The sequence below is a fragment of the Apteryx rowi genome, unplaced genomic scaffold, assembly GCF_003343035.1.
Source record: "Apteryx rowi isolate R43461 unplaced genomic scaffold, aptRow1 scaffold_89, whole genome shotgun sequence".
Taxonomy (NCBI): Eukaryota; Metazoa; Chordata; class Aves; order Apterygiformes; family Apterygidae; genus Apteryx; species Apteryx rowi.
In genome coordinates, this window is record NW_020451193.1 from 357760 (window position 1) to 383358 (window position 25599).

The 25599-nt window shown below is 38.5% G+C and overlaps 1 protein-coding gene across 5 annotated transcripts in view; it reads right to left on the bottom strand.

Moving 5' to 3' along the window:
• Positions 1-21444: 21444 nt before the first annotated feature.
• CWC22 (CWC22 spliceosome associated protein homolog) overlaps positions 21445-25599 on the bottom strand; it is a 39163-nt gene continuing 35008 nt past the window's right edge. For all 5 annotated transcript variants that reach the window (XM_026090983.1, XM_026090985.1, XM_026090984.1 and 2 more), the window contains one exon: positions 21445-22310. In XM_026090983.1, the coding sequence (XP_025946768.1) occupies positions 21724-22310 (587 nt within the window). In that variant the 3' untranslated portion in view covers positions 21445-21723. The remainder of the gene's footprint in view (positions 22311-25599) is intronic.

Consider the following 25599-nt stretch of genomic DNA (forward strand, 5'->3'; position numbering starts at 1 on the left):
GGTGGGCTCGGCTCGCCGCGGCTGTTGGCGAGCGCCGACCCCGGGCGCGGCTCGGGAGCTGGGTTCACGCGCTCTTGCCCGGGTGTGAGGCGCGGAAAGTTGCGGGCCCCGGCGCGGGGCCGCCCGCGCAGCCTGGCCGCGGCGCGGCGCGGCGGCGGAGGGGAGGCAGGTGTGCTGCTGGAGGCAGCCTGCTTGGGCCCCGCGCGTTTCCTCGCCCCTGGAAAGGCCGCGGCGGCGGCGGCGGCGGCGGCGGCGTCCGGTTCCCCCGCGGCCGCAGCAGTGTCCCCCAGGCAGCGGCTCTCAAAACACCCTGCGGAAGCGCTGGTCCCCTGCGCTCCCTGCCCCCCTTCAGCTTCAAGTCATTGGGGTTTCGTGTTTGTTCCCTAAATTCAAATAAATCGCTAGCGAAAACCCGGAGCCTTTGACTTTGGAAACCCGCCTGTGAGTTACAAACAGTAAGAGTTAGGACTAAGTGCTGTCTTCTAGATTGTACAAAATTATATCCTTGCTCTCAGAAAACATCAGCTTTACAACAGTGTACTTCTTATAAAAATCTTAATATTGTAAATGACAAAAATGTGTTAATACAATTTTAGGTGTAAACATTTTAATAATATCTCCTTTTATAATATTTCAAATACCTCCTCATGTTTCTGCATGACTCAAATGATGGGAAAGTCCTGCAATACTTAATTTGTTTGTTCCTGTGCAGAAAGGAAAACAGAAACACCTACACTGACTGGCTAAAACCTTGCTATATTTTAATTTCAGCTTTTGGAGAGCAGTAACAGTACGTAATGCCACCAAGAATTGCATCATGCCTTGTTTACAGTTTTATGTTCAACAAGTTCTGTAATTCAGGACAGGACATTTTTCGGACTTTGAATTAATCATCCCATTAAAATATAAAAACTAAGGTAAATAGCCCTTCTGATGCTTTACGTAACACAAACCTCTTGCCAAACAAGGTCTGAAATCTAAAGCATTACTAAGTGTTTTTGAAAGATTTACTGGTGTCTCCTACAGAAAGAAAGAGACGCTAAAAACAGGACACAGACAGTTTCTTTTCAGAAATTCTGAGTTCGTGCAACATTCTTTGAACCTGTAGTGGCGGAGGAGATGACACCACAGGCAGAACCCACTGCCGAAACGGGAAACATGAGACCCAGGGCAGAGAGTGCCAGTGAGTACAAAACCTTCAGTGACCCAGCACACAAAAAAGATCCATGCTGGCAGGATTTTGGATAAACCAGACACTAAATTGATTATCTTGAAAAGGAACATCCATGTGTACTCACACATTAGCAATATCCAATACTTTTATATTTGGTTATCTTTTAGTTCTACCTTTTAGTTCTTTTCAAGACAAACTTGCTGTAATCTAGAACAACAGTCTCCAAAATATGTTCAGAAATCTCCAAATAGTTATCATGAGTGGAAAAATGAGAAGTTTTCTCTTCAAATCTAGCTGCGAAGTTCCATTATAGAGAACTAAGAATATGTTCATGGAATATTATTTTTCTATGTAAGCAGCTGTTATAGTTGCCATAGAGATGCTATTCAATCTCAGATTGAAAGAAGGTGGTCTACAATGACCATGCATCATATTGTCTGCTAAGATGAAAATGTTTAAGAACCCCTGTGAATACTGCAACATTCTTCAGAACAAATATATTTGTGTTTAGTAGGCTTACGAATTCCTTTTTATAAAAAAAAATGACACTTCAGTGGATGCTAACCATCAACCACCTACAGAGAGATATAATGGCAGACAGATAATTCTGTATGGTTTTGAACAGTTTATGTGAAGATATCTTGGATCTGTCTTTGAAATAACTGTTCTCATCATAAACACCAACATTTAAGCTGTAACTAAACATCTGTATAAGGCATTTCATTTAAGTCTTCCACTGTGTGGAAGACTCTTGACTTCAGCTCCCCATCAAATGCTGTGTAGATCAGCTAGAAGATGGGATAGGTGATGAGGATGAGGAATTTTGAACGCCCTGTGATCTGTATTATTAAAGTGTCATGTTTAATCTCTGCCAAAAGATGAAAGCACACTAGAGCTTACAGAATTGTACAGCTCTTAGTGTTTCTTAGAATCACTTAGAAACACTTCTTTCTTAGAAGTTGTTGTAGAATATTGAAACAACTATGAAAGTGTTGTGAGCAACAAGAAAACTGTTTAACTCAGAAGAAATTAGGAGGAGCTAACTGGTCTGTAAGCTCAGAGAAACCTCACAGAAAGGAAAGGTGCTACATGCTCTATTTCCACTGAAAAACTGCATAAACCACGTTAAGAATAAAAACAGGTGAGGGAAAGGGAGATGGGATCCTATCCTGAATAAAATCAAAATATATAGTATAGAAAGGAGACAGGCTGAATGTGAACTAGAATTGCATTTTATTTTTTTAATTAATATTTTTTGTAATTAAGAACTTAAAACTTTGCTCTACTAAAATAAACATTTATAGTTTTTGTTTTTTAAGACAGCTGGCATTGAGAATAGAGTTAATCTGATGTGAGTGCATGCCTGTAACCCCAAATCAGTCTGGGACATCCCAAGTGCTGGGAAATATTTCCTGCCAAATTGACTGGTAATATTAAAGACTGACACCATTTTATACCAGGTTTCGGGGAGAAGTTATGACTGGCAGGCTTAGAGCAACCCTCGTGGACATGGTTTATCCTGTAAGAGATATAGTGCAAACAATCTGAGAGTGTATTTTCCTCTTTCCTCTAGAAAACAAGGAAATTGCTGAGTTGTCTATGCTGATCCATTTCAAATATCAAAGGCCTACTACTTATACTCCTTTACTCCACTGTGGAAGGAAGAAGGTTGTATTTTTATGAGAACTAACGCTTAAGAATTTCTGATTAACATCCATTTTGAAAACAAGCTGTCTCTCTTTTTTTTTTTTTTTTTCTTCCCTGCAGTCCATGTGAAAGGTGAAATTAGTGTCCTAATTCTCCGTATGGGCATTTGCCTCTAGGGTCATCTCATAAGGCCAATAATGAAAGGAGCAACAACAAAAATAAATGCTTCCCAGGTACATTCTACAAGTCTACCTCTGTGGAAAGAAACAGAAGCATTTCCAATACTCCTTTTTAACTGCCTTTTCCAGTAACTTAGTCAATATTAGCCTTTGTGAGAAATGTTTCAGTAAAAAGAGTTAAGAATTCAAAAGGCTTCTTCAGATGAGGGAGAGCAGATGTAGAAACAGAGAATGCAAGTGAAGTTAGTGTCAGTATTTCCTCTCCATTAAGGACTAATTCTTCTTATAATGGGTGAAGTTTCTAAGTGATTACTTCAAAGTGTCTTATTTCCCAGGGTAATTGGCCTAGATTCTCTAAACGCATATTCCTGGTGATTTTAACTGAATATGGGATGCCTTTTCTGTTTGCTTTACACTCTACCCTTTTCGAGATAATAATAGCCTTGTTGCAATACTGTGTTCAGTGCTTCTCTTGTCTCTTTCTTGTACATGTGAATAAAAACTTTATGGAGAGGTGTTTGCTCTTCTCTTTGAGATTGTTACATCACATCTTGTGTGCCCTTTTTTATTACTTGTTTATTTACATGTTTCCCATATCAGTCTCAACATCCTTTCTAGCTCAGTATGCTGGATTATTATTATATTTAATACATATTCCTTGCCTTGGTTCTTCACTCAAGACCAACAGGTTATATGTGTGCCCGTGTTAAATAACCTACATGCCATTTATTGGTATATGTAATTAACTAGTAAGTAACACGATGGGAATTTGAAATCAGCGTTGTCTTCCCTTATTACTTTAGTTTTGCATTTTTAATATAATATGAATGTGTTAATTACTTGTGTTTGAGACTTTCATCCACATTTTTTACTTGTTGGACACAACAACTATAGTAACTGTTTATATGGTTATCATATGCCTTTACCTGTTGCACTAGTTTTAAAACATCTAACAGTATTCTAGACTATGGCAAGAAGAGAAAACAATTGCAATGATTTTCTCAAGCTTCTTTTTTAAACCTTATATATTTTTTAAATTGATCTCTTTCATGAAGATTTCCACCCATTTCTATGATCTTCAAAATTAACGTCTGATATTGAGTTTTATTAAAATTCAGCTAAAAATATACCCACTGACTTTACTGCATGGAATAAGTATTGTGAAGAAACTCCCATTTGATTGCTGAAGTCTGATCTTCCATGCCTGTACCCAGGTGGCTGTCCCTAATCAAACTGAGCTCTTCATGGTATTTTCTCACAACATTTCTTCAAAAGACTAAAGAGTTTTTCCTATTGGCCTGAAGTTCTGGGTTTCTCTCTTGATTTTTTTTCAATAAAGAAGTTCTTTCTGCCCCTTCTCAATCCTCTCAAGTTGCTTCTGGATTTTTTTTTAAGTCTTTCGAAAGTTCATTGTTTTCCATACTCAGTTTAAAATTCACAGCTGTATGAATGTCTGGAGTTTTGGTTCCTTTAAGAGAATCTGACATTTTATAACCAGTTATCTTATGTCTGTACATTTTCTAGCTTCCCTGTTACAGCCTCTGGGGAAACAATCCCTGATTTAGTCAGATCTCCATCTGCCTCCTCAGTAAAAACAGACAAAGCAACTACTTAGCCAACCTGCTACTTCCTAACCAATCTATCTTTATTTTTTAAGTAGGACAATGATTTATTTTATTGCTTTTTTTTTATCTTGCATTTGTATTTGATGGAAACGTTGTTACTTGAGWTGCTTTCTGCAATTTGCTATTACTCATTACTTCTCTTTTTTATTTTTCCCACCGACTTCCAGCTTCTTGATGTTTTAAAAATATGTTCAAATGTCCCACTTCTTAACTGCTCAGAGATTTTCCTTTTTCATAACTGCGTCTGCTAGGTATAGCTAGGATTCACAGTATCTGATGAATTTAGCTGGGGGAGGGGTCTGTCTGCAAGTTATCTGCATCATTCAAAATTGTTCAATAAGTTGTGTATATGAATATACTTTAGTCTATGAATTATCTGAAAACTATTCAATCTTGCATAGCTATGCTATTCATACTGTGTTGCTTAGTTCCCATCATACTGTTTCTAGTTCCTTGATTACGTGTTGAGTGAAATTACGTGGATTTAGACTGTAAGCTCTTTGGTACCAGGAATTCTCTTCATTATTTGCCTATACAGTGCTTAGAACGCTACATCTGTGAGYCATGATTAGGGTTGTATGTGCACATTCAATATAAATAATAAATAACAAACATTCGTCAAGATACATGAAAGCTTCTTCACAAATCTAGTTTCACTTGTATATTCACAATTCTTTTCAAAATCACTTGTGAATAAATGTGTTTTACGCTAAGTAAAACAGTATTAAATATGGCAAATYAGTAATAAATATTTTATTCTAATGAAATATTTGCATCTGTACTTTATTACTTTCCCAGCTATGCTAAATATTTTTATCTTCTTTCAGGATCTTGTTCTTTTGAGAAGCTGAAGCAGAAAAAAGTGATCTAAACAAAAACATATGACATATTACTAAGCATTTGAAAAGCAGCTAAACCATTCCTTTCAGTAACAATCTGTCCTAAGAATGAGGGCTCGCTGATACATATTAAGACTATTCAATGTTATCCTGTCCCCAGAAAGTATCAGCTTCACAGATAACATGGAGGTCTATTCCTCTGCATAACTGTTTTTACAATGAATGCTGGAAACACTGGAGATTTCATAATTTAGAAAATAAATCATTCCGATAATGAATAGGGAGAATCTTTGCAAAAGAGGTTCGGATGCTTTAAATTCTAATTCAGTTCAGGGAACACCGTAATTCATAGACAGGGAAGAAAAATTGTGTAAAGACAGTACATTAATAAATATGATTTAAGAAGTTGGAAATTGGTAAAAGGAACATTAGAAAGCCTCCTGGTAAAGTATCCAGGTAGGCTAGCCAGATGGCATACTATTTGTTTTCACTACTTCATTTAACATGGAAACAAACTGTTCTTCAGCTGAAAAACAAAACCAATTAGAATATTTCTTTCCCTCAGTGTTCCTAAAGCAGTGTCCATTAAAAACCATCAGGGACTTACAGATAAGAACAGGACCGTTTCTGTTTTAGAGTGCAGGTGAAAGATCACAGTCACCTCCTGAGTTCCCATCTGTTTTTAAAATAATACTACCTGCATGGCATACAAGCAGAAAATTAGGAATTGTTAGAAGGGTAGGATAAGGAACTTTAATTCATTGTTCAAAAACAAGAACAATATACATATGCTCATTTATTGGAAAATTTTCTATTAATATAAACATAGTGCAACAAAATATAATTCTGTGAAAAATCTGAATTGAAAAGATCATTCTTCAGTTAAAGGCCAGTCTCGTCTCTAAGAGATCTCCCCCTCTGAGGACAGACTGCAAGCCAAGCATGTGTAGCATATCTTTGCCCCCCCTTATATAACTACTGATGGAAAAACTATGAGACACAAAATCCAGTGTAAATGCTAGTGTTCAGATCTCGTGGGAAACTAGCCGTCTTCTATCTTGTGCCGTGGATTGAAAAGGGTACCAAGGATAAAAATAAACTTTTATTCTTTGCATAGCCGAAGCTTTCCTTGGAAGAATTGGTCTGGGGTAAAATAAAAAGTGTGGTGGTGAGAGACAGACTCTTTACTACAGCTTCAGCACCTTCTCCACACAATGAGACTAAAAGAAAGCATTGTGAAAATGCTTTGCGATCCTTGATTCTAAGTACTTGAATTAACACTATTCAAGTATGACAACTCAGTGCATCATCCAGAATCATAAAATAAATAAATAATAGCTCTTCTAATTAAGCCCCAGGGAAAATTTCTCTAGTGACTTCAACAAGAATAGGATTTGGCTCTAACTGCAGACCTGCCTACATCTTAAGTGAGACTACCAGTATGAGTTTGGCTACACACAAAGGCAATACTACTTATCTAAACTGCTATAGAGTGCCATAAAATTCTATGTATGGGTGAAGACATATCTGTTAGGTGGCTTTATGCTGGTATTGCTATTCCAGTATAGGAAGGCTACGGGAGTATGTTGCTATACCAGTATATATGCGTATATCTACTGATACAAAGATCCACACTAGACGTTTGTACCAGCATTACCTGTGCTATTGGATTTTGTATGCCCTACTGTTACTTCTGAACATTTGTAGTAAGTATTTGAGTACTGATTTATTTGTTTGTTTTCCCATGAACAAAGAGATTACATATCAAGACTTCTTTTTCATATAAAAACTTCTCTGTATCCTTACTAAGACTTTTTTCCTCTTTTCTGTCAAAAGCATAATGTTTCAGTAAAAAAACAACACAATACTCTAACTTAAAAAGTTACATCTATTCACCATGTGAATGTAGACCAGGTCTAAGAATATTTAAAGGACAGGCTGCAGCTGTGCTTGTCTAATTTCAGAAGAAATGTGAGAAACTGCATCAATGGGGTGGATGTCTCTTGGAAGCTCAGGATGAGTCATACGAATCAGAGGCTACAGGGCACTGTAACTGGACACCTGCAAGAGAAGGCTTGTGCCAGAAGAGCACAGAATGAGAATCAAGAGGAGACTACGAGGATTTAAATTATTCTGATTTACCATTTTAATTGTTTTTTATGCCTGCATACATGCATCTGAGTTCCAGAAAGTTACTTTTACTTTACCAGCATGAGGGATGTGTGTATTACATGCACATGCCATTTTTAAAATACACAGAGATTTTATGTGTAGTATTCAAACTGGGTTATACTATTGGCTAAAAAGTAATATTGCAGCTGCTGAGTTTTGGTGGACAGATACTACAGTAAAATAACTTTGGGAAACTGAAAATGGGTTCCTCATTTTAAAGATTAATTTTAATACACAGCCCTGTAATTATATTGTATATTTTAAAAAGCYCAACACAATGTATAATTAAATAGCTACTTATTAAGCATATGACCCTGCAGTCTTACAAAATTATACCCCTATAACTACCTTATTTGCCACTGAGCCCCACAACTTTTTAAATAACGACTCTTTCCTTCGAATATTCACATGGATCCTGTATATTAGAATTTTACAAAGGAGATTAATTCTGATACAATAGCAATTGTATCAACACTTCAATTCTACATCCTATTTTCTCAGGGTTTATAACCTAGCTGAAAAGATAAGGGCTTCTTTTTTCTCCCCAGCACATTTTCATTCATTCATTTATTCGTTTATTCTGTAGAAAAAGACAGCAATAGATACAGCTTAATTATATGCTAAATAGTTCAAAAGCTGCCTCTGTATGATTATACAGTTGCAAAAGAAAAACGGTCACCAAAATAGTATCCTCCAAACCAAATTACATCTGATGTAACTACAGAGAAGCAAATCAAACCTCATGTGCAAGGTGAAATCTGTCTTCTCTTTAAGAGGGGGCTTAACATGTACAAAAAAAGCATTGCTTCAGCATTGTCAAAAGAAAAAGAAGTAGCATGGGAAGCTCTCAAATTGTAGACAGGAAGCCAGAATTGCTTAGACTACTGTTGCAAAAAAAGCGACACGTAATTCTGTAGTGGGGGATTTCTCACCACATTGAGCTCCTTAGATAGCAATGAGGTTGTTGGGGCAGGAAGGCATGTGGTCCCCGTGAAATCATTCCCTCCCCTCTTCCAGATATTGGGCCGAGCTGTCCTTGTGGTCAGGGATCTCTGCATGGCAAATAGGCCTGAGGTGCTTGTATATAACATGTGCCAGACATTGTGCTTCCTCATAACTAGTGAAAAATATAACATGTTGTTTCTATTTCACCAAGCCTCTGCCAGCCATAGAACAAATCTCTCCTCTGGGTGTTCTAGGAGCCAGTCACAGGCTGCAAGGAAATACTGTACAGCCGTGGTCCCGGGGAGAGCAGCAAGGCACGGGGGTCTCTGGTGACTTTTCAAGACCTATTATAGGTTTTGGAGAATCTGCAGATTTTGACACTAGATTTACTGCTTATGCCAGAAACAAGAAACAAATTCTCCCCGAGCTCCCAGAGTGCCTGTTTGATGGGAGCTCGGAGGGGAACGCTAATGAATATTCTGCTTTCCACGTGGATAAGTGAATGCTTCAGTGCATAGATATGAATTTATCTACAAAACTATAAATATAATTTGTATGTTAGGGAGGTTTCATCAAAGTTGGTCACCCTGTCATTATACTGGGAAATAAATTCAGTGGAACGTGAATGGCTTAAGGTAAACGAGCCATCAACTTACAGGATAGTTTACCAAATGATTCATGTGTGCTTGTGCTTTCCCTCTTCCCTGTCACTTTACTGTAAAAATGAAATGAAGGATTAAGTTGGTCAGGGCATCAACAATCCCGGCTGTGGCAGTGTTTAGCAGAAATGAAAAACAACCTTCATGCACTAAGCAGTCCATAATATATTAAAATACTTTTTTTGTTTGTTTGTTTACCTTTGTACACCATAGGCAACGGAGAGACTCTAGCAAGATACTTGGCAATCTCGTTGTCTCATAACAAGAAATCCCTGTTTTAAATAAACTGTGGAAATGAGTGGATTAATTCTTCTGGTCTCAGACCAAGAGGAAGACTAAGTGATGCTCTACTCTGATCTACACCTGTACAAAGCCCCTCTCTCCTACAATTGTTAGCTCATTAGGGACAACTTTTCATATTTCTTTCCCAGTAGGCAGACTTTCTCTTTGAAAGTGTGTGACAAGCTAGCACTGCGTGGCACAGGCAGGCTGTTGTGTCTCAGCAGATGAAACAACGCCTGACAGGACTAGCTCTACTGGCTGATGTTATGCCACAAAACTGTGCAACCTTCACTGTTTTCTTTTGGAATTTAACATCTTCATGACAGTCAACTTAACATGAAGAAGGGCTAACCATAAGAGCCTGCATTCATTCTTTCTTTGCAGTAGAAGGAGGAATCCTAAATGAACAGGAAAAAAATGGTGATCTGGAGCACTCGTCGTAGCTGCGGCTTTGCTACTGCCTGTGGGCAGGACTTGTTGCGTCGGCTGGCAGGACAGCATCTGCCCACAGGGACAACGCTCCGTTCTTCCCGCACTTACAGCTCATTAAAGTTAATGGAGTTGCTGTGTGAATCTGGCACCAGGGCAGTCCGTCCTGACTGAAAAACATATGCTTAACCCCACCACCACCACAGGCTCCAGAGAGCTCTGCAGAGGCAAGGGAAGCTGTCAAACATTTTTCTCCTTCCTACCCACTTCTACAAGCAGAACTGCTGAAAACTGGGGGACCTGCCCACCTCTCCTCCTGGTGTTACAGAGTATTTCTTTAGGGACAACACCGGTCTCTTGGGACTCGGAACAAGTTTCCCGAGTGCTGTCCTAGCTACACCACTCGGATCTGAAAGTTAATCACAGGGTGTTTTGCTGTTTTGTGCTGTAAAGTACAACCCTTTTTCAAGACAGATCAGTAACATTGGGCCCTCAAAAGAATATACGGCAGGGTGAGGAAGCTTGCTTGTAGACCTACGTGGAGGTGGGAGCRAGAGGGCTCTGTGGACCAGAGCCGGGCTGCACAACCTGCCCCAGCGGTTCAGCTCAGAGCTTTTCTGGCACCGCCTGTATGTGAAAAGCCGATGTGTGTGTGTGTATGAGGTGGAGAGGAGAGAGAGAGAGGGTAAAAAAGGCAATTCCTGTGGTTTCTGGTTTTGACAGGAGCTAAATATAGCCTCTTGTGTGCAGTGTCTTCTGCAATAATGGTGCTTATAACCCCAAAGATTCTCTCATTTCTCTGTATAAAATAACATCAGTTGCCACTCATGGTTCCCGTGTGATCGAGGCTGTTTGTCCAAGCCGGGTCTCAGCCAGGCTCCCAGGAGGACACCAGCCCCATGGCCCTGTGCTGGGGGCTCCAGCACAGGGTCCGTCCCTCCATCCTCCCCTCCCGCAGTCTGTCCCTCGGCTGCCGTCCCCTCCCTGCTCTCTTCAAACGTCCTCCAGCATTTTCATTCACCTTCTGCAGGGAGGCAGGGACGCAGTGGCTCTGCAAATACGCATTCCCCCTCACATGCCTACTTGGGATTGAACTAAACAGGTCAAGGGATTAAGAGGGTTTTCATTATGTAAAATATATTTTTTGGCTATTTATTTTGCTCCTTGGTATGAAACAAATTAAACTCTAGCTGTTCATGAAGTGGTTTCAAACAAAGCTGTTCAACCACCTATAGCCCAAACATGGGAGATTTTCCACAACCAGTCTCTTTATCTTATTCCTTTTTAATACCTTTGCCTTTAAATACTTTTTTAAAATTTACTTGAAATTAAATTCTTTGAATTAACACCTTGGAAACATTTTCATCTTTTCTCCTACTTTTAAATGCCTTTAATTCAAGTTGCCAGTTGTACAAATTGTATTAAAGGTCTTTGGGGGACTTATTGTGCTCATATTTAGTTATATGATAAATATTCGGTAATAATAAAATTATTAATTTATCTGTAATTAAAATCACAAGATCCTACAAAAGATATACRGAGAAACCTATCTGGAATAATGTAATTTATCTGGACTTTCAAAAAACCTTTAATAAGTCCTGCACAAGAGGCTATTAAAGAAATTATCAGTTGTGAGGTAAGAGATGAAGTGTGATTTTGAAACACGGTGCTAGAATACAAAGCATATAAAGACATGGTCAGTATGCAGTATGGCAAAAGGTTAATAGTGAAATAGTCCCCAAACTAGGTTCTAGCGTTATGTAACACAGTTAGCAGTCGTTTAGGTTACTGTGATCATGAGAAAGTGTTAGAAAAGTAAAGAATCTCAATTAGTTGAAAGGACAACACAAAGACAGATGGAAGTCATTGCTGACAGGAAGATGGTAATGCACATTAGAAGAAAGCTTGTGAATTATTCATACAAGTTTTGGGGTACCAAGCGTGGAAGAAAGACCTGAGCATCACGGTGGACAACTTAAAGAATATCTCCAATCAATATGCAGTGGCTGTCAAAAAGCAAATAAACACACAGACTGTTTCAATGCATAAAGCAAAAAATAATACTGAAAATACAGTGTAATTTTGAAAATTAGCAGCATAGTCCCATTAACTGGAATGCTATGTCTGATAGCCCCAAAATATGCAGTAGCATCACAAAGGACAGAATGAGAAAGAAAGGAGAGAGAATAAAAATGATTATAGGCTTTGAAGGTTTTCTTTCTGAAGAGAAATTGTGAAAAAGTGTTTACAGAAATAATTAATAGAAAAGGACTTACCACTGGACACTGTCAATAATGAACAGTATAAGGAAGAGAAAATGAGTACTTCTTACCCTATCTCATAACAGGAGAGACATTCAATGAAAATGAAAACAACACATTTAAAATAGATTATAGCTTTTTCCTTTTAATGTTGTAGATGATTCCATAATAATAGTCTGCAAGATTTGTGGCATCTTCTCCTGAAACACTGACTGATAATGAACTGAATATTTCACATGTAATTCAGAACAATGGGGTGGAGTAGAAAGCTTGTTAAGAAAAATAAAAGGAGCCTTCTGGAGATATGAATTTTCTCTCCCTCTAATTTCTTTTCATATAAAGGTTATGATGGTCTTAACAGAAAAAAGAAGAGACTGGAGTTATCAGGAAAAAGAAAGGAGATGGAGTTTAAGCTAACACTAGGGTTAAAGTGCAAATTAAACTTGTCATTCAGAATGATAATTTCACAGATTGATGACAACTACCACGCAACTGACCTTGAAATTGTGTCTCCTTCGACTGGAATGTGATATTCAGATCATTAAAATGATTGGTCTTTATACTGTATTTTCTTTATAAACTGCAGTAACTGCAATTATGGAAATAAAGCCTTCCTATAAATACTGTGAGATGGAGAAGGTTTTTGATTATATATGCACCCAAAATGAGGTAGACTTCGAGTTATGGGTTTCTACCCTCTGCACTGAAAAATAGTCATTACGTCTTACCACATTTGTAATCAGAGTCATGCAGGCTACAGGATGGGCCACCCCTCTTCCACTGGGATGAGGAGGAGAGTCTCTTTTGGACAGGCACGCTGTTCCAGTTAAGTTTAAACTTAAGTTGCTCCTGGAAAGGAAAGTATAATTGTCTATATATAAAATGTCAGATTGTGACCCCAAAATACATAGTAACAATGCTGGTATCTGTAATCGCACCTCGTGAAGTGCCTGTCATTAGGACTATAAAAAATGTACGATTTTCCACTTTGGTGGCATTATATTGCACCACACATCACAACAAAACCTCAGTTAATGTACCATGTCCTTTTTTTTTCCAGCTGGACTTCACAACATTAAGAACATGAATATTTTGTATTGTTCAGCAGGGTATAGATGAAACATAATGTTTGGGAGCTGTTCAGATAGAACAGTGATGAAGCACGTTACAGAGTTAAAATAGATGAAATAAATTTACTCCAGTGAACTATCTCAGTTTACACGTACAATTAATCTTAAACTGTTACTTACAAACAGAATGCAAATAGACAACTTTGTATGCAGGTGTTAAGTGTGTGTTTATACATATGTGGAAAACTAAAATATGCTTTTCCAATATGCCTGCCTTTCTATCAATAGAGAGCTAAAAATGACATGAAAGAGATGAAGACTTTGCAAAATGAAACAAATAGACCACATATGTATAGGGAGGCATTTCGCTTGTTGTTCCCTAAGGAACAGAGGCTGTGTCTTTTCCCACAGTGGGTTTTACAATTAACCGATCCTCACGCTTCCCTTGCAGCAGCCAAAACCATGCAAGCATACTGAGCAAGAGAGGAGGAAACGGCGGCTTGTGAAGCACATGTGAATAACGTCTCAAAGAACTGCTGATTCAAAAAGGTAGAGTGATCAAACCAGGCGGGCGCACCACCTCTCCTCTTCAAAGACTTATAACAAGGGTTTTTTTCTGTACAGGGAAGAGAGAACAGGAAGGAACAGAGCTGCAAAGGGGCATCTTTTTTTTCCAAATGTGTATTTTCAGTTTCTCATTTCAATCACTGATCAAGTAAGTCACTTTGCTTCAATTTCTTCTTAAGCACTTTTGTGTTTCACCTCTGGTAACTCATAACAAAGCGCGTATCACAAGGAGAAGGTGCCCCTGTGAGCCTAATCAAAGTGTGACTGCCTACAAACCAGACATCCAGCCCCAGGGCCGGAACAAAAGCAGCGTATTCGTTAAAAGCGTGTCCCCTATTCTAGCTCGTTGTCACTTACGTATTCCTTCCTCACACGAAGCCACAAAGGCTGCCTACACCCGAGCGTAATATGATCTAATGCATCGAGAAAGTTTTAAATTGGCTATTTCAGCCCCCAGATTAACATGCTTAACGCCCGCTGTAGAAGTGAGGTCCGTTATCCCCGGGTGGCTCTCCGAAGCAGGCAGAGGAGCCGAGGACGCAGGCGGGYGGCCGGTGCTGAGCCAGGCCGGCGCCCAGCTGCGCCGCTGAGCACAGCATTGGCCTCTCCAGCCCRACATCGCCCCTTCCTGAGGGCTTCTCCTTGCTTCGCTTGTTCAGACGTGCTGGTCCGCCTCAGGCCAGGTTAGGCGGGCTATCCTAAGGACGTGAAACAACAGGCTTCGTGACGCAGGCCCTGGAGTCCTTAGGGGTGGGCTGGCAGCGACGACCTTCCCAGCAGGCACGGTGACACCGGAGAGGCCCCCAGCAAGGTCGGCCGGCCCCCAGCGTTGCCCTGGCCAGCGCCAGCTGTGGACGCGAGCAGCAGTTTGTTCATTCGGGGCCACCGGCATGAGCAGCGACCCCGGCCCGCAGGTGTGAGAGCCCGGCATGGGGGACGGCCCGGGCAGCAGGCAGCGGGCAGYGGCACCGGGCGAGCGAGCACCCCGCGAACACGTTTGCGCGGGACGTGTGCTGGTACTGACGTCTATGGCAACAGCAGGCAGGGCCATATGAAACTCTATCAGCTACTTAAAACAACTCATCATGGTGTGCTTATACCAGACTTGGGGTGAGATGCCATTTTTAAGTGGGAACAGAAAGAGGTGACATCTCCTCCTTTTTGAGGAACTCATGGAAGATGGGGAGAGGAGAATAGTTTTAGAGAAATCCGTTCTCACATATTTCCTTGGAGAAATGTGTTTCCCACCCCCTGCACTGTCGGGTCACCATAAGAGCATGCCATTCTCACCAAGACTGGAACGGAGGGAGGAGAAGGGGGGGGGGGGGAGGCTGCTGCCAGTCACCTAACTGCAAACACTCAAGAACTGGGGGAATTTTCTCCCTTCACTACCACTGGCCTCAATTACTTTTCCAGAGAAAATTTCAACTTCTTTAATTATATTCAGATACTTCTCCTCCGTGTGTCTCTAGCTTACCAAATGAAAAATTGGGACGCTTTTCACAACACAGAAGACGCATCCCCCTGTGAGTGAGAACCTGCGAGTAGAGAGGGGAAGAAAGGAGAAAGGTAGCTGCAAAAGCTAACCTTGGTGTAATGAAGCTCTTCCCTTGAGGCTCTCACCGTAATCAAGAGGCTCTTCCAGGCTACGATGTGCAGCAGAGGTTTTCTTTGTCTGCTACCCGCACCGCAGCCAAGGTGGGTTAGGCTCACAGGGCTCAAGCTAGCCACTGTGAAACCCCTCTGCACTCAACAACAACCAGACCTACCGTTTAACCTGCTTGAAAACGTGGCTGCAGCAATGATCACCAAAAAGGACACCAGCAGAAGGTGCCCAGCTCTGAACCTGGGTGGTGAGGGACAACCAGAGAGGGGATAGGCGGATACATCTCCCTCCTCTCGGGCTGATTTCGTAGTCTGCCAGTGAGATATCCCAACCCCTGTGGTTCCCTACAGGCACAAGGCACACAGACACCCAACTCCTCACTACATATTTGCCCCTCTTTACTTTTTCTGCAGTTGCCAGTGCCAACATGGCTCCTCTGAGAGGATGAGYGAGCATTCACGAGACATTTCAACCACCTCTTTACCTCACTTCAGAAACCTATGAAACTCCAGCAACGCTTCTTCCTAGCAAAGGTGATATTGCAACACAAAGACAACCTGAAAGAAATGCTTATAAACATAATACCGACTAACCTCAACAAACTTCCAGTTGCCCCATAACTCACTATTCCAAGGTGAGGAGGAGAACATAAGAAACCCGCTACGTACCTGTTCTTTGCTGTGTGCCTACACACACACTCCTCAGCCAAATAATCCTTTAAAAATTTTTTTTGATGCATTGTAAGTGTGACACATAGTCAATTTTTGGTGTACAATTTTGACTTCATACTTTTCTAAATGGCTAACACTGCATGTGATAGAGAAAGGGGCAACAAAACCCAGAAGCTCTAGAAATAGGCCACACAAATTACAGGAAAAAACTATAACCAGAGTAGGAGAAAATGAGGAAAAGCCTAATAAGAGTAAGAACACTGACCAACACAAATATAGTCAATGTAGGAGAAGCAGCCACTGCAAGCAACCAGATGAAARGCCTTATTTCTCTCCCTTTTAAATCAATGGGAGTATTTCCAATTAGCTTAAATACAACTCCAAGCAAAAAGGGGCCTAGCAATTTTAGAGGGAGACCATTTCAATTAAGTAATTAAGCAGCAATTATAGCAGTCAACAAGCTAAAAACCAATTAGCATTTCACCTACAGAACTCTGTTAGTGGCTCCTCTGGTGAGAAAGGCTTTGGCCTCACTTGCCACTAGCAACTCCAAATTAAAGGCAAATTCTCTTGTTTCTTGGAGCTTTGCCTCCTCTTCCAACCTCTTGCTCTTTCCCTCACCTCCTTCTTTTAAGGAACATTGTGGCTTATTTGTCCCTCATGATAAGTTTTGGTCCTCACTTTGTTTTACAAAATAATGGAAAAAGGTAACATAAAATGGACATAGTTTAAAAAYACAGTCAAAATCTGGCAGTTTTTTTTCTTAATGGACTCATCTGTTTTACCAGTTAACAAACAGGTTTACCAACACACTAGGGTTTTAATTTGCCTTTTTTAGCAGTTAGAAGAAAATGCCTGATGATAGTCATAAGGAGTAGACAAGAAAAGAAAATTCCTGATTCTAGTCATAGCCAAATTATAGACTTGCTTGAGGAAAATATGTAAGAGAAAACTAAATATAAAAAGCAGAACATCTCTGAAGCGACCTCAAGTTTTTCCAAAGTATAAAGTAATATTTTGCTTATGCCACTTTTAACCTTGTAATGAATGTTTTATGTCCAATTTTAATTTAAAATACCCCTTTATTTTGCATTTTGACTTCACCATTTCTTAAAAAAAATTATTTTGACTTATGAAAGTTTTGTTTAAATGTACTAACTTCTCTAATTAAAAAAAAAAAAGAGGTACAAGTTTTCCTGTTCTCTGAAAGTCATCAGAGTAACTGGAGTCAATTATTTCTGCTGGCATAATAATAGATTCTTGCTTTTTTAGATCCTCTAAAAAAATTAGCCTTATAGTTGGGCACATTTCCTCAACATTAAAAGATAATTTAAAGTAGTTTAAGAATGGTCAATGAAGCTGACTCAACCAAGAAGTCCTGGAAAAAGGGATGCAGCCTCTCTCATTGCATCTTAGGACTCTGATGTTACAGTCATGTTTGAAAGGTAAATTTTAAGCATACAAAATCAGAAATAGGTGTCACAAGTTCCTTCCCAAACATCGTTTTGGTTCACACCAGTTCAGACCTAGAGTCCTGAAGTTCTCCAGCAGTTCTCTACCTTGATGTGTAAAGGCTGTTAGTATACATGCAGCACTGCAGGAAAGTAACTAATGCCTGAATTTTAAACATCGTGAGGGATTGTGCAARCTAATGTTTATCACAACTGGAAGTTCGAAGACAGTTCTGTATTCAGTGAATTATTTGCATAAAATACATAGTAAAGAGCCAGGCTTGGATGCCTAATATTACATTGCTATATATACCTCCATTCATAGCATGTCGTTAAGGCCAATGATATAAATTATTGATTACAGGGCCAATGAAATAACGTATTTCCTCAATGGCATAACATTTCACTCTTCTCCATTTCAAGACCAAGGTCAGTAAGACTCAAGCAGCCTATTTTATGTAAGAGGCAGTCAAGCAGTTACCTGGACACGGCCCAGCTGTACCTACATAAGAGACTTCTACTATCAGAAGTCACCTATAAACAAAGTCATAACCAGATCCAAATGCAGGAAGGTAAAGCTAGGCTAATTCAATCACACTTTTAAGTGACCAGAAATAACAACTGAGCCAAATAACTAAGATAATAGAAACTGCACTTCTTGAAGTCTTTCAGTCAAAACTCGATAGCTTGCCAAAATGCATCCTAGAGCTCAAGTACAGATTATAGACTAGACACACGAATCACTTTATTACTGTGCATGATGGTCTGCATTACATTATTTGGGCTGGATGACGAAAATGCTCCCTYAGGTACTTAACAGCTCATCTTGCCTTGTTAGCTACAATATGATGTATCAGTGAACTTTTAGAAGCCTACGCATTCTTTCAAATTACATATAAACAAATTAAAAGTATATCTTATTAACCTAAATGACCGAAGCAAACAAACATCCAGAAACAGGCTCAGGTATTTTGGAACTGTGACTTTCACTTGTAAACAAGACAGAACAGAGGATGCCCGCTTTTGAAAACAGCCCGTTTTATTTCTGCTGCATGGCTCTCCTATGAGGGATTTTGTGGAAAGTATCAATGAACAGCAACTTTTACTGGACAGGATTTTAAGTTTAAGTTTAGCTTTCTGTGTTCATTTCAATTGGGACATGAAGGAACAGCTTTAAGTGTGAGAACCCTTAAGGGTTCTCAGTTAACCATTACCACTAAGGAAAGAAATCCCAGAATCTCTGTAGMTCACTCAGCTCTATGGCAATCGAGAAAATAGACTGGAGAGATGAAGAGAAAACAAACAAAAACCCCACACAAACTCCATTGTATCACTATATAACCCCTGGAACACCCTTATTTTGAATATCACATGGTATTTTGATTCTTTTGCTTTTCTTTTCCTTTATAAAGGATATAATAGAACTAAAAAGGGCAGGAGGAATGGCCAGGGCTATGGAGCAATCCCACACAAGGAGAGATCAAACAGATGAATTTTAAATTCTGGAATAGATACAGCAGAAAAKAGAGATTTAGGTCTATAAAATCACAAGTGAGATGGAGATGGCAAACAGGAAATAAGTATATACTGCTCTTCACAAAACAAATGGTAAGATATCAAATGGAAGTGGTCAAGCTGTAAGAGAAACACTTTTACATACACTGTACAGTTAAAATACTGGAACTGGTCACAGGATGCTACAGAACCCCTCCTCTCCCCCCCTCAAAGGGGTTAAAGAATTAGACCATTTTATGGGTAAGGTCTTCCTCAACCAAGGTCCACACAGAGCCTCTGGCTCAGGAAGTCCCTAAGCAACAGACTATTACAAAGCAGGAATGTACACTGTATGCTGCCCACTGCCAGAGAAAGGAAACCGGGCTGGACACGCTTTTGGCTTGGCCTGGCACAGCCGCTTTTCTGAGTGCACATCTGTTAAAATTCACAGGCTGGAACTACTGCTCACTGTGGTATTGCTTTGAGCCAACATTAAACTGCTGATAGCAGTAACGGTAAAAATAACAGCTATTTTTAAAAGAAGGTCATTCTATTAAATATCCATTAATATTTCTGGGGGGAAAAAAAAACCAAACAAACAAATTGCCTATGCAGTTAAGGCCCCAGCTGAAGTCCTAATCTTTTTTCCCCCCTCAAACAGCACAGTATTTTTGTAAACTAGTGTGAAATCACACAAGTTCAGAGATGCTGTGGTTTAAGCTGGCTTTTTCTGATCAACACATCAGGGATCAGATGAGTTATATTTTTTAATGAAAGATGCTTATGTTTTCACATTTATTGTTTTAATGCATTTCCATTTATTAAAGCTGCAATTAACAGGCTTTTTAAACTCATACAGAATATCTGAAGCTATGGGTTTATAATATTAATGCTATTAAACCCATGATATCATAAGGGAATATCACTAGATTAAGTAAGTCTGTGCACTTAAACCGTCATGAAGTAAAGATCATTTTGAATAATATTAGTAGACAGCTATCAAAGAAAAATCATCATCAGAATTCTTCATAGAAAGCATTCTTTCAAAATTAACTCTTTTCCTGGAATTATAACAGATCCCAAAAATGCACAAATCATTTTAAAAATGAGAAGTGCATTGGACAATAAAAAAAGCACTCTTCAACAGTTTAAATAAGACATACCTTGTGATGCAAATAAAGCATTTTTAGCTGTGCAGTACAGCATGATAGAAAATCTTGGCTTTTTTTTCCAGCAGCATGAATTTATTTTTCATGCAAAATGCTTTTGTCTGAAAATGTTTTATTATATGAAAACTTGCAGAAATATGTTCTGTTAAATACAGAAAAAAAATGTCATTTTTCTTAGAAAAATGTTCTGTGACAAGAATTACTCAAAACTAGTCTACTTCCTTAGGAATTGTCCTATTTTCTGTTATAAAACAGCTCAAAAATAATTTCTATAATGATTTACACATTAAAAGTGTAAGTTTTCATATGCCCACCAATTGTGTTCATTTAGCAAAGTAAAAAACTGCAGTCTTATTGGATCACTGATAGCATAATATCACCTCTTTATCCTTCCTACTGACCACGTTCACACCATTTCCTACTTTATGTCAAAAGACTTTCAGAATTTTTCTTACCTACTAATGAGATTTAGAATCTTGACCACTGATTTTGATTTGTTACTCAAATAATAATTATTCAGCTAATCATTTCAAATGAATCCAGATACAACAGCTCTATATTAAGTGCTGCAAATGAAAATTTTGGTAAACTTTGCTTCCAATAAACTTGAGCACTTCAAGCAATATAGCTCAAAGTGAATAAAAAAAATTTTTGAGCATCTTTTGTTTCTATTGCTTATTTTTTGTATACTGAAAAAGATGGTCCTTACATATTATCCTTATAGTTTTATAGCTAGAATTTAAACCTATGTGACTTTTATTCATAGTTGAAAATTTTTTTCTACATTTACAAGATCACAAACATAACTAGTTCAGAATGCTGAGATATTTTTAAATTGTAAAAGTAACAGAACAAGTTGACACACTTTCTAATGTGACATTTAACACTGCAGTATTGCAGTTTTAATTTTTAACTTTTGAAGAAAAAAATCAGTTGAAGTATTATTTTCTGAAAACTTTGGTCAGACTTGCTTCCATATTTATGGATATAAAATAATATATAATTAACTGTAGAATGTCTGAAGTGCTTGTGCTGATGTCTGTAAATTAAAAAACTTCTCATGTAACATTCATACTGTAATGTGAAATTTTATACCACACTAGCCTCAATATCTTTGATCAACTATTATGCAAAGTTGAAACCAAACATTTTTCAGACTGTAAAATAACAATTACAAATACTCAAAACTAGGTGACAAAAACACTCATTTCACTGAGATCTTAACTGCTTTATTCACAAATATAAGCAACTTTGTCTTCTCTCTCAATGAAAATTCTTTCCAAAGGGAGAATTTAACAGAAAGACTCAATGCAGTTGTTATAAAAAAGTGGTACTGAAAACTTGAAAAAATCTGATAAAATTTACAAATGCAAACTATCACTTTTGTACAAAATCTTTTTTAAAGAAAGTTCAGTAATAGATTTTAAAATATACAGTTTTAACAGCTCAGAAATGCATACTGATTTCAAATTCTGGTTAAGCGTTATTTTCGCCTGTGTGGGGAATTCTCCCTTCGTCTGTCCTCGTTTTTTCTTGATTCTCTGTACTGGTCAGAATAACGGTTGTACTTCTCTCGGAGTTTCTCCGAACCATTTCTGTACCAGTCTTCTCGTTCCTCCTCTCTGGGACTTGAATTATTATGGTGTCTTTCTCCAGATTTTGACCTTTCTCTTCTTCTGCTGCGATGTCCATTATCTTTACTCCAGTGTCTATAATTTTCATCATCAGACAAAGAAGCTCTTCTCTCTGCTTTCTTCATTTTTGAATTACTGTGTTTATTTTCTAGATCCTTGCTTCTTTCATGGTTCCTTTCCTTTCCACTGTGATAACTGTCTCTGCCATTGGACTCATCCCTGTGATGATATTTAGATATGTCATCCCTCCTCTGCATTTCTCTCAAATTTCGGTGATTTCTTTCTGACTTTCTCTCAGTATCACTTCTATCTTCTTGCTGTCTCCTTCCCATTTTCTTTTCAAGTGATTTCTTTTTACTTCCTTGCTTTTTCCTGGAAACTTTATCTAATTCTCTATTTTTCTTCTGCAGCCTCCTCCTTTTGGCTTTAGCAGCATCTGAAATTATAGCAAATTGTGGGAATAAGGTTGCATTTTAATTTGTTATGCGTAATATGTTAAAATATATAGAAATTTCTAGAGAAATAATTTTGGCCAAACAATTTTTATGTTTAGGTGTGTATCTGGTCACAGGTTTCAAAATAACGAACTTTGATTTTATGCTTTTCCCCACCTCAGCTGAGTGTCTCCCACATGCAATGGCAAGAAACTTCCCCATTCTTTTATCCAAACAGGTACTGATTTTTTTCAGTGTCAATCAGACTAAGACAATTCTCCACAAAAGGAAGACGAGTGTGAACTGACTACCAATCCCAAGGTTTCTCCACATTTTTCCCTCTAAACTTCAGTACTGTGTTAATAAGTTATTGACCAAGTCCATTGTTATTAATACAAGAACCTCATGCTAGTAACAAGCAAGGTTACATCCCATTACACCCAAAACCTTAGGAGTACAGAAATAAGAAATTAGGGAATGAAGCCTCCTGTGTTTCTTCCCACTCTACAATGCCTGCAAAGGTATCAACACGATACAGCAGTCCCCATCAGCTACAAAAGATACCAAGAGAAACTTCTTCCTCATCTTAAACAAAACAAAAAGCCTCCCACACTAAACAAACACTCACTTGAATGCAAAACATTACTAAGCAAACATATGAATGTTAACATAGAGTAACTCCCTAAATGGGAACCTGACAGTCAGATCTGCCAACCTGTTGATCCAAGAATTTCTAGGTCATGTAAGATATCCTTTTAGATTTGAAAATATTTGATGGATAGAAACGCTATGTACTAGCAGAACTGCAACAATTCACCCCCCCCTCCCCGCCATCTAGTTAATTGGTTAAGAGGGGAAAAAGACGGATTTGTACAGATGTGGCTGTCACTCGTATGAGTATCTGTCAGCAGGGCTTTTATCCTTTAGTTATCTGGAACTGATGCCTGACTTCTCAGAACCTCTGCCCATCATCTCCCTCTTGTTGACTTGAAACAGAAGGACCAAACACAGCAGCTGTAGAGTCACACATCAAAGTACTCTCACAAATAATTTATTTTAGAAAGATCACCTTTCCCAGACCATCCATTCTCTAAAAATTGTTTCCTCTCCCAATTACTTTCTGGAAAAGCTTATCAGTCAAGGAGATTAAAGACAGCAGATGGGGAAAAATCTCTAACGCTAGCCTCCAAGGAAACAAAGGCATGCTGAAATTGCATGAGATAGCCGTATTGCAGCAGCGTAGCAGTGGCTCTCTGGCTCATTTTCAGGAGAGGGACAGTGCCAGCTTGTCAACAATTTACAATCAGCTCTCAGGCCCTAGGAAAGAAGGCCACAAGCTATTGCCACTAGGAACCACAGGATGTAATTTTACATTAATACCCAGAGAGCTTGAAAAACAGTCTCTGCTGTAAACTGGGAATACATATTAGTTGCAAGTGAAAGATGAAAACATGAATGCTAAAGAGCATTACAGAAATTGTAAAGTTAACAAGAAATTTAAAATGCTAACAGGACACATTTTGGTAAAAACCTTAATATTCCTAAAAATACTTGTTACACAACAATTGCTGAATGAAAGCAATGGTGATATAGTTGCTTTAAACTAGCAAAGACTGTCTTTACTTGACTTGCTTTCCATTAGCAAAGGTTACATTTTCCTCACCTATGTTCTTTTCAAGAGCCATGTTTTATATTTACCTCAGAAACAGTCTAGACTATAAACTAACTAGATAGACAGTAGTGTTCATCTCCTTAGTGGAAGAGGTTTTACTCTTCCTGATTACTCTTTATAAGGAACCTTTAAATTTTACTCAACAGATGCGCCAAGCTTTAGCAGTAATGGTAAACACACTGAAGTTATAGCCATTGAGAACAACACAGCTGTTTCACCTTACTGTATTAACTATAGTATCACATCACTCAATTGTTTCTATTCACCTTTGAAAAATATCACAGCCATAAACTGATTTAATAGTATATTAAATACCTAAATTTTACAGCAGCTGGCTAATCTCCTGTCTCAAATAAGGCTTACTGGCACTCTAAGATGCGATGATGAATGGCTTTAGTTAGATTTTAAAACATGATTTTTTTTTTTTTTTTAAACTGTGTTATTCTCAGTATTTTAGAATAGAATGAGGAAAGACACCACAGAAAATAAATACAAAGAAACAAACTGCTTTGATTACAGACAGATTTGATCCTCTGATGGCCCTGTTTTGTCTGGACTGACCCGTCCAGCTGAACTGGCTGAAGTTCCACACAGTAATTATCAGTAAAAAATAATCTCTAATTTAGTTGTATATTCAGTCTCTCAATTTCTAATAAGCAATTTGTCTATTTTCTGTTATATATGGTATTGTTAAAACACTGAAATACTGTAGCACACTGCTCTGAAAAATGCTTTCCAAAATTCTATCAAGTTATTTTAAGATTTAAAAAGCTACAAACACCGGAAGACTTGGAGTTATAATCAGTAATGGACCTTCATTTTGTAGCAAGCCTGAATGATGTTTACCATTAGAGAACAAAGTTATCTCAAATTAGTGTTCTGACACTGTATATAAGCACACAAGAGGCAGGAAAAAGGAGTAAACCAAATCAGGCTGCTAAGATATCAAAATGTAAGTTTTAATGGATCTGTTCCTGAAGAAAGGACAAACGGTGGAAGACAAGGTCCTAAAATTACAAAAAGGAAGTGTTCATACTAGCAGACTGCAGACTCAGTTGGTTTGTCACTAAGGACTTACCTCTCTGGTTCCTATCAAGCAGCTCAGCAGAGCTGCAGCTGTCTATGCAGAAGCCATCTGGCTCTTTGCTGAACTAACGCCTCCCTGACCCCGTTTAACTGTGCCCTCCACTAGTGCTTTGCCGACATTAGTGCGATAGCTTCATACCAACACGCAAATCAGACTTTGCGCAGGAAGATTGCAACAGAAAACGGAAATGCATTTCCAGAGCATGAGTAATTCATACYGCTTTTCTTCTATTAATCGACACTTTCATTTCTAAGGCACATAATCAATCAAATTAACTATGAATCAGCAAGCTTCTGAACTACAGAAAGTCATACTGTGTTATCATCTGCTCTCATCATATACTATCGGGAACACTGCATGCCAACTCCTACTAGCATGTACTTTATAGATTAAGCAATGTTTATGATACTTCATATAAAATAGCAGGTTCTATATCAGCAGGATGATGTAAGATGCTGAACACTAATTATAATGCATAAAACTATTATATGAGAAGTTGTCAGCAAAAGCTAATTCTTGGAGATTTCTCATG